The sequence below is a fragment of the Talpa occidentalis genome, unplaced genomic scaffold (genome assembly GCF_014898055.3).
Source record: "Talpa occidentalis isolate TD23 unplaced genomic scaffold, MPIMG_talOcc4v2.1, whole genome shotgun sequence".
NCBI classification, from domain to species: Eukaryota; Metazoa; Chordata; class Mammalia; order Eulipotyphla; family Talpidae; genus Talpa; species Talpa occidentalis.
In genome coordinates this window covers 137,295,734-137,313,802 of record NW_026555331.1, presented here as the reverse complement: position 1 = coordinate 137,313,802, position 18,069 = coordinate 137,295,734, and the positions used below count along the sequence as shown (strand labels likewise).

Sequence of the window (18,069 nt, the reverse complement as noted above, 5' to 3'; positions counted from 1 at the left end):
GCCACTCCAGGCACAGAGGAAGGCTGAGCTAAGACTGGGAACCAGAACTTCAGCTGGGATTCAGGCAAGCCCCTCCTTTTCCTGTTTCTCATTTTAACAATTTAGAAACCAACCTCTTTCCTCCCTAGGAAGTGGGTTAGACCTGGCCACCTTGCAGCTCAAGCGTTTCTGGAACCCAAGATATCCAAGGAAAATATGTTAATGCTTACAGCCCTTGGGAGGATGAGATCAAAATGTCTCAGAAGATGCTTTTCAGGGAGAGTGAGGAAGCCCTGGACAGGTAATGACAACGGGCAAGGGTCGAATTACTCACATTCATGAGAAAGGAGCACAGCCTAGGTGGGGAGAACACGGGCCCCAGATCCTCATCCCCAGTGGCACTGCTGCTGGGCGGTCGGCCAGCCCCATGTCTAAGGATCCCAGATGGCCCCCATCCACCCTCAGGGCCTCTGTGGCCAATAGCTTCTGGGACTCGTATCCTACAAATTTTATTGATAAAACCAGCTTCAAAACTGGAGAAACTAACAAACTGAAAGAAAAAGGGAGAAAGACAAAAGCATGGCAGTGATACTAGGTGGGTTTTGTTAAGCTTTGCTGGGATCCACAGGGAAACGTGCAGTGAAGCCCGCTTGGAGAACACACCCACAGCCCTGGCTCCCTCTGCGTCTTGCCTACTCCCCACAGGTGTGTCTTCTCAGGTAGAGTGGCACACAGTGAGGAGCCGTAATCCCCAAGGTGCTACCGATGGTTTATAATATGAGCCTAATAGATGACTGGCGCCGAATCACCGGGGTAATTTAAAGATGAATATTCTCAGGCTTCAGACTAGAATCACATTTTCCAAGTTGTCTCAGCGCCCCTCGTTTTAAACAAGTATTCCCTCCCCTTCAAATTTTAATGTGCACAGTAATCAAGAACTGCTGAGAACCACGGCTCTAAAAAGCTAGGAGATGGACAAGAAACGGGAGTCATGTGGTTTACAGAACCATGGAGAGAGATCCTGTAACATTCAGGAATGTTCCCTTGGAATGGAGACTGAACGGGATTTCCTCCACTGGAACTTGATGCTGGTACTTCTAGCATTAAGAATAAGGAGAGAAAAGCTGAGCTAGGCGAAGGCAGCAATGTGTATGCTTGCTGGGGGAGAAGAGGCCTTAGCTGCTTTGAGCACCTCCATATTGTCTCTTGGCACCCAATACCCCAGCAACGCCACCCCTCCCGCTTCTAAGCTACAGACAACACCATGTACAAACCACAGCAAATTTATTACTCAATATCCAGTGCCACATCATAGCACCACCCGGAGCCCCCACTTTCCTCCCCACCTGGCCCCAAGGGTACACGCGAAATGGAAAAAACAAAAAGTAAACCCAGATCCCTGCTCCTTCTCTGGAAGAAGGGGCCTTGGCCCTGGAGCCCCTTCCACACGTCCCAGAAGGCGGGAGAGCAGACCCCTCCGTGCCTAGAGAGCGAGGCTTGAGGCTCCAACAACAGAACATGCAGGTAGGAGCAGGAGCAGAGGCCCGTGTGTGGGGAGAGGTGTGAGAGGGAGGGGCACTGCCTGAGGAGTCCGGGAGTCTGGTCCTCCCTGGGATGCACGCGGGAGCTTCCGGGCAGCAGGGGCCGGCCCCTGGTTGGTTAGCGCTTCGACAGCTCGTGGGACAGCCAGTCCAACCCATCGTACAGGCCTGTGCCTTGGGTAGCACAGGTGGCCTGGACGTACCACTGTGGGGAGAAGGAAAGAGGTCAGTAGCAGGGAAGAAAGTGGGGGCTCTTACTTCCTGCCCCAGCCTATGGCTCTCTTGGGAGAGGAAGGACTCGCACCGTGCGGCTGCGTAAGTGCTGCAGCCCCAGCTTGTCCGTCAGCTCGCTCACAGGCATGGCGTTGGGCATGTCCTGCTTGTTGGCAAACACCAGCAGCACCGCATCCCGCAGCTCGTCCTCCTGCAGCTGAAAGAGGTGAAGGGAGTAGAATCTGTGGTCCCAGGGGTTCCCTAGGCTTCCCCCTCCTTGCTGGGTATGGGGAGCCCCCTTTTCTACCTTTGAGTTTACTTGTGGAAAAAATATATTAGTGTGTAGTCTACTGCTAAACACAAGACACAGAGTCATAAATAAGCTTGAGACCATCTAGGCCTTATGTCCAGAAAGGGTGAGATTCAAATTTGAGTATGTAGTCAAATGACAAAGGTGCTAAAGAAATACCAAGAATGTAAGACGATATCTGCACCACATATCATTTCCCTTCTCCCCACCCATTTCTAGACTCAAATGTAGAGGCGGAATAACTCAAGGAAAAAGTCAATTTATACTATTTAACTTGATCCAAATTCAAAATGGGATGAGATACAACTGTATCTGTGTCCACAAAGAGAAACACATTTCTCTGCCTTCAAAATCTGTGGACCATTCCCCACCAGCACAGAGGTCTCTCCCAAACCAAGGGCTCAGTTCCCAGGGCTCTGGGTGCTCACCATCTTCTGGAGTTCATCAGCAGATTCCTGGACCCGCTCCCGGTCATTACTGTCCACCACAAAGATGAGGCCCTGAGAGGTAGAGGAGAAGGGAGGGCGGACAATCACTCTTGCTTCGGACATACCCTGTCTGCCTCTCTTTTCTTCTTCCACGCTTTCATTGTGTCTAAACCCTTGTCCTCTAGCAAACTTCCACTAAGGCTCTGTGATGTCCTGGGCAGAAACTGGAGACACTCTGCAAGGGAGTACAGCCCCTGTCCTCAGGCAAGCAGACTCCTTAAAAGACAGGCAACAAAACAGGAAAGACAAGTGATGGGAGCTAACCAGGCTGTGAGGAGCCAGGGCTTTGCTTTTAAAGTCTAAGGTGGCTAAGCCTCAGATGACCAAGGTCAACCTGAAGAGCAAAGCTACTCTATAAAAGGGTAGGGAGTAGAAGGGGGTATTTTTTTCCTGGTCTTGGAACCCAAGCAAGCCTAACATCTCTTCCTAATCCTCCGCATCCCTAAAGCCACCTCTCCTGGGTGTGGGGAGCCCCCCATCTCCTCTCTACCTGAGTGTTCTGGAAGTAGTGCCGCCACAGCGGGCGAATCTTGTCCTGGCCTCCCACGTCCCAGACTGTGAAACAGATGTTCTTGTATTCCACTGTTTCCACGTTGAAGCCTGCAAATAATTGGAAAAAATAGGAGGAAAAAGTCCTGAAAGGAAGGAAGTCACTGAAACTCCTGGGCCTCCTTAGGGACCCACACCGGGAAGGCCAGTGTCCAGGCCCTTGGACAGCACAGCTCGGGGCCGGCCGCGCGGGGATCCAGTGAGCCGCTTCTCAAGTGGCTGGATCTGGTGTCGGGTCGGCGCCCGCTCCCGGCAGAACCCGGTGCCGACGCCCAGGCCCGCCGGCGCCTCCCGGGCTCGTCCCGCACTCACCTATGGTGGGGATGGTGGTGACGATCTCCCCTAACTTCAATTTGTACAGGATCGTGGTCTTGCCGGCCGCGTCCAAGCCGACTGCAACGGAGAGGGGTCAGGGCTGCGGGCGGGCGCGCGGGAGCCCCCTAGAGCCCAGCGCGGGGGACAGGCCCGGGCGCCGCCGCGATGCGGGCGCAGCGCCCGGCGCCTCCAGGTGCGCGCGGGGCTCCACCTCCGGGCCTCGAGGGCGGTGCGGCCGGGGAGCCGGCTGCCCCCCGCGGGCGAGGCCGTGGAGGCCCGGGGCGAGGGGCCGCGAGGGCCGCGCGCCCTAAAAAGTCGCCTCCAAGGGCGGAATCCTCCCTCTCCCCCGCCGGGCTGCACCCCGCCCAGGCCCGCAGCCCCGGCTCTCGGGCCCGGGGGCGGCTCTGCAGCCCGGGCCGCCCCGAGCCGCGGCCGCGGGGCGAGACGGGGTGCGGCGGGGTGAGGCGGGGATGGGGGGCGCGGGGACCGGCGCCGGCCGCGGGGCGCGGGGGCGGGGGGCTGCGGGGGGCTGCGGGGGCCGGCGCCCCGTCCCGGCCGCGCCCGATCTGCCTCACCCATGAGGATCCGCATCTGCTTCTTGCCGAAGATCCGCGAGAAGAGCGCGGACACCGTGAGGCCCATGGCGGGGCCCGGGGGCGGGGGCGCGGGCGCGGGCGCAGGGTGCGGGCAGGAACCGACCGGCCGCGGGGGGATGGGGCGCAGCAGCGGGAGGAGGAGGGGGAGGCGCTGTCGCCGCCGCCTCCGCGCGTCCGGGCCCGCCCTACGTCACCGCGGCCCCGCCCCGGCCCCGCCCCGGCCGGCCCCGCCCCCGGCCGGCCCCGCCCCCGGCCCCGCCCCCCGGCTCCGGCTTCTGGGGAAACTCAAGTCCAGCGAGCGTCCCAGGCGGGCTGGTGGGGCCCGCGCCCGCTTGCAAAGGGGGAAAGGATCTGGTCTCCGGGTTTTTAGTGTTTCTGCCCGATGTTTGGCTGTTGAGCCGGCAGCCCGCGCGGGGTTGAGGAAAGCGTTCAATGCTCCACAATGGCTTCCTGCACCCCCTTCTTCAGAGGTTGCGTTCTTTGGTTTGTTGCGTCCAGCTCACTCTGGGCTCCGGTTTAAGGTTTCGTAACTAGCAGTGTCGACTGTGTGCACGACGCCCCGGGGGGAGGGGATGCTCTGTGCAAGTGTCTTAGATCTTCCTTTTGCACTCTCAACTCCCAGCAAGGGACTTTGCTCCTATTAGGTGTTTCAGTGACCTAGTATCTCAAGAGAATGCAAGAGGTGGGAGAAGCCCAAGTGCTAGCTGGCCTTCGAGGTTCCTTAAAAAGCTGCTTCAGGGCCTCCCCGGTGGCGCAGCGGTTGAGCGCTGGGTTGCGAAGCTGCCCGCGGCCTCTGCGGTGCCGGTTCGATCCCCGGCTGCTCCCCGGCCACCGGAGGAGGGTCCCACATGGCGCGCAGACCTCTCCTGCCACCCGCTGCTCCCCTCAGCAGTGTACTTCGGTCCTTCTGCCTGCTCTGCTCCCCGCTCTGGCTCTGGTGAATTCTCTCACCCTCCCGTGCTTCTGACTGTACCCAGTGCATGTATAAACAAAAAACAAACAAATAAATAATAAATAAATAAAAACATGCCTCTATAAAAAAAAAAAAAAGTTAAAAAAAAAAAAAAGCTGCTTCATAGGCCCCCCTCCCCAATCAAAAGATGACCATCTCTGGCCTTCGTGGTCAGACACCCTACTCCTGCAGACTGGAGAACTCCTTCTTCTCTTCAATGGCCCTGGAAGCGATGCCTTTCAGTTGACCCAAGCAGACTTTCTGAAGCTCCTTTCTCACTTTGCCACAGATCTGGAAACTTGGATTATTAACACACAGCTACGGAGGATTTTGTGAGACATTTGCTGCCCAAGACCCAAGTAATCTGAGGGGTTATAGTAAAATAGAAATTTAAATTTCGTCTATGGTAGAGACAGGGTCCATTATGTTTAGCAAATGCTTGCTGGGATAAAGTGGATTGACTGGTTTACTCAGTGGAGCAAGGGCTGGTGTTCTGCCTATTAAGGATTCTTAGTGGGAATTCAGTTGCTTATGGACTGGACATGGTGAGGTTAGCTGGGAATCATCCATTCATTGTTTCATTCAATGGATATTTACTGAGTACCCACTATGTGCCTTTGTTCCGAGTATCAGTTCTTTTTTCTTTTTTGAAGGTTTGCCTTCAATAATCCTCACAACTTGTCATTTTGTCATTTGTAAAAGATGATTCATATCTGCCCTCACTATCACTTGAAGTTATAGCGAAGATTGAGAAGATAATATATCTGACCTGCAAAATTCTATAAAGACTTGGGGCACCAGGCATGACTGAGTGCATGGCATTCCTTTACTCTCCAGTCATAAACTCACATTCCTCAGAATTCTATTACTAGGCTGAAAAGTAGACTTAAATGTGTATAATAACACAAGCAGTGGTCACCAAGTCAGATCAGGTCTTTAGCTCTGTCCATCCCTGTTGCCACTGCCCTATTTCACTACCTCTTCTTCCCATGATTAACAACCTCCTGTGTCTACTGACCCTAGGGATCTTCTGACCCTTTCATGAAAATGTTAATGGTACCGCTTTTGAGATTAAAATCCTTAGTGTCATATCAGATAAAATCTAAATGCCTTGATTTGGGTCTTCACTTACTGTGACACTCTCATCTGTTACCACCTCCTTCATATAGATTAAGCTACTACCTTGAGATGATTCTTAATGTTTCCTGGGTGAGTCAGGCTCTCTTAAGACCCCAGGAGTCCTTTTATCTTTCCGCCTAGAATGCATGTTTCCTTTATTTCTAGTTAGATAGGCAATCACTACTCAATCCTGCAAATTCCAGTGTATTTTTCCTGAGAGCCTTTTCTGCCTTCACTAAACAAGCCTCCCTCCTCTTAACTTCCACATCACTTTGGGTGTACTCAAGACATACTGGCATGCTAGTACGACGTGTGTTTGTATGTCTGGTTCCTCACGAGAAGTGAGCTCCTTGAGGGCAGGACCTTCTCTTTACCGTCCCTGGAACAGTACTTGGTATGTTCAAAGTAGGACTGACCTGGACAGGATTTCTAATTAATCTCTCCATGCCTTGTCTTCCATACCTGTGAAAAATTGTGCTAATAATACCCACCAAACAGAATTACTGTAAAGTCTAAAGAGCACAACGCCTGAGAAGCTCCTGGAATGTGGCTGGCACTTGCAACGGAGAGCTTGAATACAAAGCGCCCTCTCTATGAATTTAATCGATTCAGCAGAGCTCAGAATGAGTGCTAATTATTTTACTATATGTCTACTAGGTTCCCAACACTGTCCTAGGAAGTGTTGCAGTTTTTTCGTGGGCTAAATGGGACTCTTAATGGTTGCTCTGTAGGGACAAAAGGACTGAGCAGTCAAAGGCGTCGCTCACGGGGTGTTTGGTGAGGACTCAGGACACGTCATCGCTCGCTGACCGTAGGTCGAAGGAGAGCTCAGGCGCCCTCACCCAAACCTTAGCCCCGTGTCCTTGACTTTGCTTGCTCGACTCTTCCAAAGAGGCGTCGGCTGGAAGCCATGCTGGGCGCGGATCCCCGCACCCGGCAACCCTGGAGCTGAAGGGGCTCCGCCCCCCCCCACCCCCGGCCCACGGTGGGGGGGGGCAGGGGGCGGACCCTTGGCGCGGTGTGACGTCACTTCCAGCGGACCCGGAAGCGTCGTTGCTGGTTGGCTGCTGTAGTTAGGAAGTCGTAATGGACCTGAGCTTACATTAAACCCTTGGCGGACCGTGGGCCCAGGAGCCGGGCCGGGCCTGCTGTGGCCTGGGTGAGCACGGACAGCAGAGCGCCTTCTGGGCTAGTACCTGCGAGCCCCCGGCAGTGCATTCCCCCGGGGCCGGGTCGCCCCGCCTTCAGTACAGGACCCCGCCTCCTCCTGTCGGGGCCTGGGACCTTGGGGGTGCTTCTGCCCGGCTCCCCGGGCGCCGCGCATCCGGCCTCCGCCAGCTGCCAAGCGCTGGTGTGCGGTAAGCCAGCTCTCTCCCCTTGGTTTACAGACCCCGCCAGCGTCTTTTCCACCCTCTTCAGGGCTTCCCGAACGCTGACGTGGAGCACCCGGTTCTGAATCCCTATGGAGAAGTTTGGGATGAGTTTCGGAGGCGGCCCGAGCAAGAAGGACCTGCTGGAGACTATAGAGACTCAGAAGAAACAGCTCCTCCAGTACCAGGCACGTCTCAAGGATGTGGTCCGTGCCTATAAAAGCCTGTTGAAAGAGAAAGAGGCTCTCGAGGCCAGCATCAAGGTGCTGTCAGTATCCCACGAGGCGGATTTGGGCCTTGCAGGTGTCCAGCCTCCAGGCCTCTCCTTTCCTGACTCCGTGGACGACCGGTGCTCCACTCATAGCGAGGATAGCACCGGGACCGCCACCAGCTTGGATACTGCGGCCAGTCTCACCAGCACCAAGGGTGAGTTTGGGTTAGAAGATGACAGACTGGCCCGTGGACCACCACCTCCAAAGTCTGAAGAGGCCAGCGGGTCGGAGAGTGGCGTTAGCAGTAGCAGTGGGGATGGGCTACCTGGGGGTGGGGAGGTAGATAAACGACTTCACCAGCTGAAGACTCAGTTGGCTACTTTGACCAGCTCTTTGGCTACAGTCACCCAGGAGAAGTCTCGCATGGAGGCTTCTTACCTGGCTGACAAGAAGAAGATGAAACAGGACTTAGAGGATGCTAGTAAAAAGGCAGAGGAGGAGAGGAGCCGTCTGGAGGGAGAATTGAAGGGACTGCAGGAGCAGATAGCAGAAACCAAAGCCCGTCTTATCACACAACAGCATGATCGGGCCCAAGAGCAGAGTGACCATGCCTTGATGCTGCGTGAGCTCCAGAAACTGCTGCAGGAGGAAAGGACCCAGCGTCAGGACTTGGAGCTTCGGTTAGAAGAGACCCGAGAGACCCTGGCAGGGCGGACATTTGCAGCCGATCAGATGGAAGGGTTTGAACTGCAGACCAAGCAGCTGACTCGAGAGGTGGAGGAGCTGAAAGGTGAGCTACAAGCTCTTCGAGATGAGAAGAATCGGCCAGACCCCCGACTGCAGGAGCTTCAGGAGGAGGCCGCCTGCCTTAAGAGCCATTTCCAGGCTCAGTTGCAGCAGGAAATGAGGAAGGTAATTGTCTTCATCTCCTTCAGACATCAGCATTTAGCCTGAAGTGGGAAATATATTAGGGTTTTTTCTCCTTTGGTAGCTAGAGCTAAGTGACTGTACTGTCATTTTTGATATGGTTCAAAAAGTTCCACTCATGAGTCCTGGGAAATCCTGTTTTGTGCAGTGTTGACAGGATCCACAGAGTGTGTTTCCAACAGGATGTGGATTTTCAGGGTGTAGGCTAGGTGGCTGCCAGGTAACTCTGGCTTCTGGGTGTTGGGATCTGACCTGTTGTGCTTTTGAGAGCAATGTAGTGGCAGCTGTGCAGTGAGTTTGTACGTGTATTTTTTTTTTTCCCCAGGTAGTATATATTCTTTTAGGTATATGTCTATATATAGGTAGATATGTATGCCTATAGGCAGGGTGGCTGAAGGAGCCAAAGGTTATTTTCTCACAAGAAATGTCTCTTCTGGGGGTCTCCCTGATGGTGCAAGGGGTTAAGACGCAACCTATGAAGCTGTTGGCAGCCATGCAGCACAATTTTGATCCCCGGCCAGATAGGGAGCTGCCCACATGGCGCAGCAGACCTCTCCTGACTCGCCCGCTGCTCCCCTCAGCAGTGTATTTCAGTCACTCTGCCTATTCTGTTCCCCACTCTGTCTCTGGTGAATCCTCTTACCCCCCACACCTCTGGCCTGTATCCCAGCTCCTGTATGCATAAATAAATAAATCTTAAAAAAAAAAAAAAAAAAAGAAATGTCTCTTCTAATTGCTTTCAGTCAAAGGTATGCTATTTTACAGTGTCTCCTTTGAGTGTGGCAAGAGACTCAAGTCAGTTTTGAATTTCCAGGAATGTTAGAAGAGGTAAAGAATGTAGTATGATTTCCTAATAGGATTTGGGGAAGCACATGATAAAAAAGGTAACACTCTTGATACGTGAGCTCAGTGTATGGTAGGAGAAAGTGGAAAAAGTAAAGCACGAATAGCAGAACCACAAAGTTGCTTGATATTACTTGGTATAATATGTGTCCTGGAGCAGAACCTTAGCAGGCTACAGGAACTTTTAGTTTGCTCCTGAATCAACAGAAAAATCCCCAGTGTCCATTCTTGCTAGGCTAACCCAAACCTATAAACATCTCATTCTTTTACTTTCTCAAAGTTTGCTTTAGGGCTCTGTGACTTCTCTGGATGTATTTCCCTTATTTTACAGACAGCCCTTGCCGAGGATCAACTGCGCCAGCAATCTCAGGTGGAAGAGCAGAGGGTGGCGGCCCTGGAGAATCAAATATCTGAAGTGTCAGAACTGCTGGGCACCTATGAGAAAGCCAAGCAGAAGGACCAACTGACCATCCAGAAGCTGAAGGAACGCATTCTGCAGCTGGACCTGGAGAACAAGACACTGGCTCTTGCAGCCTCAAGCCGGTCTCCGCTAGACAGCCACGGGGAGGAGTCCAATCTAGACATCAATGTTCTAAAGGATAAGATGGAGAAGCTGAAGAGGCTGTTGCAGGTTGCAGCCAGGAAAAGCCAGGTGACCCTGGATGTGGAGAAGCTCTGCGACCTGGAGAATGTGCCCAGCTCAGAGGCTGCTGATGGCGAGAAGGCTACTGCGCTCTACTACCAACAGGAGCTGAAACAGCTGAAGGAGGAGTTTGAGAGGTACAAGACAAGGGCCCAGGTTGTCCTTAAGAACAAGAACACCAAAGATAGCAATCTGGCCAAGGAGCTGGAGGACACGCAGGAACAGCTCGCAGAGCTGAAGGAGAAGTACATCTCCCTGCGGCTGTCCTGCGAGGAGCTGGAGCGGCAGCACCAGCAGGAGACCGAAGACTGGAAGCAGGAGCTGGCCCGGCTGCAGCAGCTCCACCGGCAGGAGCTGGAGAGGAACCAGCTGGACTTCAGGGACCGCACGCTGAAGCTGGAGGAGGAGCTGCACAAGCAGAGGGACCGGGCACTGGCTGTGCTGGCTGAGAAGGACTTGGAGCTGGAGCAGCTGCGTTCTGTGGCCTTGTCATCCGTGTTGCCAGGCCGCAGGAGCCCTGTGGGTGGCAGCGGTCCTGGGGACCCGACTGACATATCTTCCCCAGATAGCCTGACCCAAGCTCTGCAGCTTGCTGCGGCCAATGAGCCCACTTTCTTCCTCTACGCAGAGCAGTTGGCCCGCAAGGAGGTGGAGATCACATCGCTGAGGAAGCAGAAGCACAGGCTGGAGGTTGAGGTGCATCAGTTGCAGGATCGGCTGCTGGAGCAGGGTGAGCAGCATCGAGAAGAGGTTGGGGCCCTGCAGAGCCACATTGAAAAGAACATCAGGGACCAGAACAGGGAGGGGGCCAACCTGGAGTACCTCAAAAACATCATCTATCGCTTCCTGACCTTGCCTGACACCCTGGGCCGCCAGCAGACGCTCACTGCCATCCTGACTATCTTGCACTTCAGTCCAGAGGAGAAACAAATAATAATGCGGCTCCCAGCCAGTGGTGGCTGGTGGCCTTCTGGCAAGAGATGATGCCATTTTCACTAACTGTTGAAATTTCTGTGCCTCTTATGTGGGAAGGGACAGACTCTGGTTTCTGCTGCCTCTTCTCTTACTCTAGCGTTTATTTCTTCACTGTGGTGAACTGGGAGGCATCTTCAGTGTGGGATGGGATTTTCTGCCAAATGCCATTAATGCCACTTTATTCTTGGGCCCTAGAGATACTTGAACTGTTGGGACAGTATCTTCTGGTGTTTGTGAGTGAGGGGCCTTGGAAGAAAGGTTATGTGAGGTTATTGGGAGAATGTGAGAATCTTTTAAAATTAGGTTTTTTGTTTTAATGCTATGCTCCTGGTGCAAAGCTAGGAGTAAATGTGACTCCCAGGGGAGTTCAGTTACTTTGTCCACACGTGCACGGACTGGCTGTTGATTCTGTTGCATCACAGCCCAAGTCTGGTCCACTGCTGCCCCAATTCTCTGGGGAACCAGGAAGTGTGAATTAGTGACAGGATTGTTTGCTAGTCAAAAGGGCCAAAGAATAATGAGTTGATCCTGGAACCGGGAATGTGTGTCTGGTGAGGTCCTGGGGGTGACTTACCAGTCACACAAAATACACCGCTTATAGCCTGGCAAGGACCCCATGTGCCAGCTTGATCTTAGGGGTTTCCTGAGTGACCTGCTTTAGGCCTAGATTATAGTAGACCCCTTACACTTAACCCTGCCTTAAACTGCCTGCCTAAAGTTGGCCTGAGAGCGTGAGTAAATAACGGTTTGCGCTCCCTCAGTGTTGAACTACCATTAAGAAAATGCTAGCTCCACATGGGGGGTGCGGGGGTGGGGGGTGTCCAGTCAGGAAGCTGTGATCCTGCCTGGAGATGAGGTATTGACGCAGAGATTTGCCCCCATTGTTTCTGCCTTTGTAGGCACAAGGAAGAGGAGGGAGATTTATTGCAGAGGATTTCAGAAGATTGCCATGACCCTCCCGGGAAAGTGGTGCAAGTTCAGCCGAGGCTGGGCTGCACTTCTTTCAGCCCCATGGCATTTTGGCTAAATCTCCATGTTCCTGCAGCCAGTGTTCATGGTTACTCTCACTGGGGTATTTTGCCTGTTCCCTTAGGGAGGTCATTCCTTTAGGGAGTTTCAGGCCACCGTCCTCTTCTCCCCACCACATTGTTCCTCCTTCCTGGGAGTTTCTTATATTTGGTCTTACATAAGTGGATTCATTTTGCACTTAGGACAAGGAGGCTTCTTATCCAGCCAGTCTGGAAAGGAAGGGCCAGAAAAATCAGGTGGAATCCATCAGTCCCCCTTTTCTTTCATTTTTCCTGCTTTTAGGGATCTTTGGGCCAAAAAGATCAATGCTTTGCCACTCACTGGACTAACATTTTTTGTTATTTTATCATAGAGATCTGTTTTGTGAGGGCTTAGGGTACAGAAGACTTTGATTAAATGTTCTGATTGGGATACTGGGTGACTTGGACTATCTTAAAGCAGGGAGCAGACTTCTGGAACAGAAGTGAAGTATTCAAATGATAACAACATAAACCATGGAATCATTAAACTTGACCAGCTTTGCCTGTCTGCTTCTGCAATGGTGTGTACGTATCTGGACAAACAGCGAGGGAAGGTAAACAGTGAACTTACAGGGTGGGAGTACTAATTTATTCTGCTAGTGCAGGAACCAATTCCAGGGAAGAATACCACAGTGCTTTCACCCTTAATTATAGCACGCATTTCTTCCTCTGGAATTGTGTGTATGTGTGTATAGGCAGCTACACCAGAAAACACTTTCTCATGGGTTTAGTGGACAGCTTGAGACTTCCGTAATTGCTGTCTTAAGCTCTCGAAGTAATCTGTGTATGAATGCTTTAATTTTTTTTTAAGATTTTTCTTTTTTTAAGATTTATTTATTTATACAAGCACTGGGTACAGTCAGAAGCACGGGAGGATTCACCAGAGCCAGAGCGGGAAACAGAACAGCAGATGGAAGAAATACACTGCTGAGGGGAGCAGCGGGTGAGATAGGAGAGGTCTGCACACCATGTGGGACCCTTGCCGGCAGCCGGGAATCGAACCGGCCCTGCAGAGGCTGTGGCTAGCTTCGCAGCCCAGTGCTCAACCGCTGCACCACCAGGGGAGGCCCTGAGTGCTTTATTATGTGTAAAATCAGGATTGATGGTATCCTGGAAAAATAACATCAGACTAAACTAAATAATAATAATAATATATAATAAGTAACGCTTTTTAAATTTCCCTACCTTGATTTCCTTTACCATCAGGTATATGATTGCTGTTATTTTTAGGTGGTTTAGGAAAGAATTGAAAGATCTTTAGTCATACCTGCTTTCCCAGGACTAATCATTCCTGTGTTTTTGACTTTTAAGAAGATACCAGGTAGGGAAAGAAGCAGTTTCTCAGTAATTTTACTATCTGAACACAAGGCTACGGCTGCTGCGAAGTGACACTAAAAGACTTGGTCCTTCCTAACCTTAAGGACACATTGAGCCTCAAACCAGACATCAATGCAGACATGCAGACCTTCGAAGTTTCCCATCTCTTGTCCCCCTAAATGAGTTTTCTAGTTATTTGACTGGTAAGTCTACTCTGGGAAAGAAAATGGAAAGAGAAAGAAGCAATCAGAAAATAAATTTTCCTTAGGCCCTGGCTCTAGAATACCAGACAGAGCACATGGTATGTTGATAAGGTAATGACACCAGATCTTGTTTTACTATACAAGTTATAGGAGGATTGCTGTGATGAAGAGATGGAGGGAGAAAATGGGAGGAAGATAAGTTGACATCTGTGAGGGCTTCTGCCTTCCCTTCCCCACTCCTGTTGGGGAACAAACATGCCCACATATCGTGCTCTAGGTGTAGTTAAATCCTGATCTGTCATCCAGAACTTGAAGGTACTCGGCCTTGTGAAGATGCTACGACAGCGTTTGTTTTGACAACTCCTGCTGAGCATTCCAGTACCATCTTCAGCCACTGATGCTCATTAGATCAGTTACTCCTCACAGGCTTATCCCCCTTTTTATCGATGAAGCTGAGATGTTGCATCTACCCAAGATCACATAGCTAATAGATGTCTGAATTGGATCTGAATAGCCCCCAAGCTCCCTTAATTTAGGTGTGCTCCTGTCTTCTCAGCATCTAGGAGGATCAGGGCCTGTCTCCACAGATGATTTCTAGACATGGAGTGATTGATTTTTAGGCTGAACTGGGCTGCTTTTAAATGGAAAATCTTTTACCGTTTGCAACCAAGCAGAGTTCTTACACTATTGCATTGAACAGGCAACATTGGTTCTTCCTAAGAGGTGTGAAGCTGCTCTGTCCCCCAGGATCTAGATCACTGCTAAATTTACAATGTGGATCTTTCTAACAAAATGCAAGGAAGGCTGAGACTCAGCAATTGCTATAGTGTATTCTGACTGTAACCTCTAAAACTTGGAAAGAGCTTTGGTGAACTGGAATACAGTAATCCCCCTATCCATGGTTTCAGTTACCTGCTGGCATCTACAGTCTAAAAATACTATGTGCAGTAGGATATTTAGAGACCACATTCATGTAACTATTATAGTGTACTTGTTCTCTTATTAGTTGTTGTTAATCTGCTGTGCCTGATTTGTAAGCTAAACTATCACTGTTACATGTGTGTAGGAGAAAACCTGGTATCTGTAGCATTCATTGCAGGCTTCAGTGCTGTCTGGTTTCAGGCATCCTATGGGGGTCTTGGACTGTCTCCCCTGTGGATACGGGGTAGGGGGCAATTACTGTAGAAGTCCAATGAATGTGTCACTTTACTCCGTCTTCAACCCCCTTTCTGCCATCCCCTCCAGTGTCCTCTTCTACCACCATCAAACAGCCTGGTTACCTCAGGTTGGGGTTTTTGGAGCAAAGAACTGAAATCCCAATCCAATGTCCCACCCATTGTGACCTTGATAAGTTACTTAATGTCTCTAAACTTAAAATTTTCTCCTAATGGGGGGTACTAATAAGTATTGAAGGGTATAACCTCAGATTAAAGAAAAATGAGGTACCCGAACAACCAGCACAGTACCTAAAACAAAGTAGGTGCTAAACCGCATTGAGAGTCAGTGTGTTTCTTAACCACAAATGTTTCTATAAACAAAAGGAAAACTAACAACTGTCTTTTAGCAAGTTCCTGCTAATGAAGCTGACTACTGGCATCTTGCCTACATTATTTTACTTATTTCCCACACAGTCTCACAATCTCACGAGGCCTATATCTATTTTGCAGATGAAGACATGGAGGCTTGACTGCATGAAGTGAGTTGTGCAAGGTCCAGACCCAGTAGTGGCAGCACCAGGATTTGAACAGGTTTAAGTGAACCAAGTGGCCCAGATTCTCTACTGCCTGTGCTGCCTTCTGGCAGAGGAGAATGTGCCACCGGCTGAGAAGCTGAAGGGCTGTGTTACTGGTATGGCCTGGGGAAGAAGGGCCCTTTGTCCAGACAGTCCTCTCTTCAGCTTTAACTGACAGCATTTTCATTTCTCAGAAAACGTTTCTCTGAGCTCACACTCTATGTCACAAGTCAGTTTTATGTGACTTTGAGTAGTGACAGCCTTGGGACCCAGATCTGGGTAACTTAAATGTCAGGGGTTGTGACAAACCCACAGTGCACAGAGCCCAGCAAAGTTAAAGCCAATGAGCCTCACAAGTAGGGAAACCCTGGCTCTTGACATTAGCAGAGAGATCATCTCTGGTTCAGTGCAAATTCGTCCACCCCCATGGTCACTGCCAGTGGATCATACATTTTCTTTTATGTCTGAGAGAATGAATCTGAAGGTTGATACTAGTATATGGGATTTGAGTTTGGTTTGTTTTAATGTGGATTACACAAAAGTTTTATTAACTGAGGCTGTGTTGTCCACAGTCAAAATATTTTGGGGGTTAGTATTTAGAGAGGTCCACTGTCATTCCCTTAGTTTAACAGCTATTAGGCCTTTGAAAATGAGGCCTTGGTCTGGGCGAGGTGGTGTCGTGCATCATCCACTGGGATGTCTGCCCTTGGTCAGGACTGAAGGAGTCAGAAGGCTACTCTTTTTTTTTTTTAAGGATTTATTTATTGGGGCCTCCCCGGTGGCACAGCGGTTGAGCGCTGGGTTGTGAAGCTGCCAGCAGCCTCTGCAGTGCAAGTTCAATCCCCGGCTACTCCCCGGCCACTGGAGGGGGGTTCCACATGGTGCGCAGACCTCTCCTGCCGCCTGCTGCTCCCCTCAGCAGTGTACTTCATCAGTCTGCCTATTCTGCTCTCTGCTCTGGCTCTGGTGAATTCTCTCACCCTCCCGTGCTTCTGACTGTACCCAGTGCTTGTATAAACAAACAAACAAACAAATAAATAAATAAATCTTTTAAAAAAGGATTTATTATTTATGCATACAAGAACTGGGGTACAGGCCAGAGGTGCAGGGGAGGAGGGTGAGGATTCACCAGAGAAAGGGTGGAGAGCAGAACAGGCAGATTGACTGAAATACACTGCTGAGCGGAGCCGCGGGTGAGACAGGGAAAGTCTGCTGCGCCATGTGGTTCAGCTCCCTGGCCAGGGATTGAACTCATGCTGCAGTGGCAGTGGATAGCTTCGCAGAGCTGAGACTTAATTCCTTGTGCCACTAGGGAGGCCCTGAAGGCTGCTCTTATTTGTGTGGATTTTGAGAGCCTATATAACTGGTGAGTTTAAATTTTCTAAAACTAGTCTTCTGCACACTGTTCTCTCTACCTTCAAAGTCCCTCCCTGCATCCATCCTACCCCCCTGCAATAAAGATCTATTCTTGCAGACTCAGTAGAAAAAAAAAGACACTTCCTCCATGCTGATTTTTCTGCTACCCAACGATGCTCAGGTACTTCCTTCTCTGAGGTTCTTCAGCACTTTGCTCACATGACCTTGGATACAATGGTTTATGCTTTCAGTTTAAATTTTCTTCAGTTTCTTGGACCACTCTACAAAGCCTTCAAAGTCATGCCTTACACCCTATTCATCTTTGTGCTCTTGGGACTTTCCCTAACCTGGCGCATACCAAGTGCTCAATAAATAAGAGACTGAAAATACCAAACTTGCACCTGCAGACTGAGAGATTGAACTTTCGCTAGTACTCCTTCTCCCACCATGCTGCTTCCCCGCTAGTTTCTTCATTAGCCACTTTAGTGACCATGCTTTGCTTCTATTGGTCTCTAGAAATAGGACCACAGTTGACTTCAGGCAAAAATCAATCCCTTTTGCTCTTAGAGAGTTGGAAAACTACTCCTTGTACATCAGGGAGTCCCTTCTGAGTCATGAGGATGACTACTGGGAAAAGAATACAGATGTGGCAGGTGCTCTGAGGCTTGGGTGCAAAGCCAAACTTTGGGCTTCAGGTGGTATTTTTTTTTTAAATATTTATTTACTTATTTATATAAGCACTGGGTTTAGTCAGAAGTGCGGGAGGGTGAGAGAATTCACCAGAGCCAGAGTGGGGAGCAGAACAGGCAGACTGACAAAACACACTGCTAAGGGGAGCAGTGGGCACAGCAGGAGAGGTCTACGTGCCCTTTGGGACCCTCGCTGGCAGCCGGGGATCAAACCGGCACTGCAGAGGCTGAGGGCAGCTTCACAGCCCAGCGCTCAACCGCTGCGCCACCAGGGGAGGCCCCAGGTGTTATTCTTGATGAGGACCCTGGCTTCTGTCAGGATGTCCCTCAGTGTGTCCCTGTGTCTATGGGGCCCCTGTAGTCAAGGGGGGAGGGATGTAGAACAGGCATGTCTTATTTTATCTCTCCAGGGAATTAGGGATCTTCTTTCTTCCTACATGTCCTTTTACGGTTGTGGCAAAGTTCTTGGCACATGAAACTTTGTCGTCTCTCTGCTGCCTAAGTTTCATCATAATCAGAAAAAGATGATTGTTTTCACTGAATTTACACTTGGTCCAGACCAGCACCCGGATTTTGGAGAGGGACTCACCAAGATACACTTGCCTGGAATGAGGTTAAGAGTCAAAAGTGGCACTATTTTTTTCTTTAAAATCTTACTAGGGAGGGCCTCCCCTGGTGGCGCAGCAGTTGA

At 50.7% G+C, this 18,069-nt stretch overlaps 2 protein-coding genes across 2 annotated transcripts; one reads left to right on the top strand and one right to left on the bottom strand.

Moving 5' to 3' along the window:
- The first annotated feature begins 70 nt into the window (after positions 1 to 70).
- GCC1 (GRIP and coiled-coil domain containing 1) lies at positions 71 to 17,416 on the top strand. Its single transcript, XM_037512728.2, has 3 exons — positions 71 to 280; positions 7,482 to 8,556; positions 9,746 to 17,416. The coding sequence occupies exons 2-3, from the start codon at positions 7,525 to 7,527 to the stop codon at positions 11,039 to 11,041; spliced, it is 2,328 nt and encodes a 775-aa protein (XP_037368625.1). The 5' UTR covers positions 71 to 280; positions 7,482 to 7,524; the 3' UTR covers positions 11,042 to 17,416.
- On the bottom strand, positions 1,247 to 4,127 carry ARF5 (ADP ribosylation factor 5). The gene is made up of 6 exons (XM_037512761.1): positions 3,971 to 4,127; positions 3,393 to 3,473; positions 3,022 to 3,131; positions 2,472 to 2,543; positions 1,825 to 1,950; positions 1,247 to 1,725 (listed from the first exon to the last, which is right to left on the bottom strand). Exons 1-6 carry the CDS (start codon positions 4,035 to 4,037, stop codon positions 1,639 to 1,641), a joined length of 543 nt encoding a protein of 180 aa, XP_037368658.1. The 5' UTR covers positions 4,038 to 4,127; the 3' UTR covers positions 1,247 to 1,638.
- Positions 17,417 to 18,069: the final 653 nt, after the last annotated feature.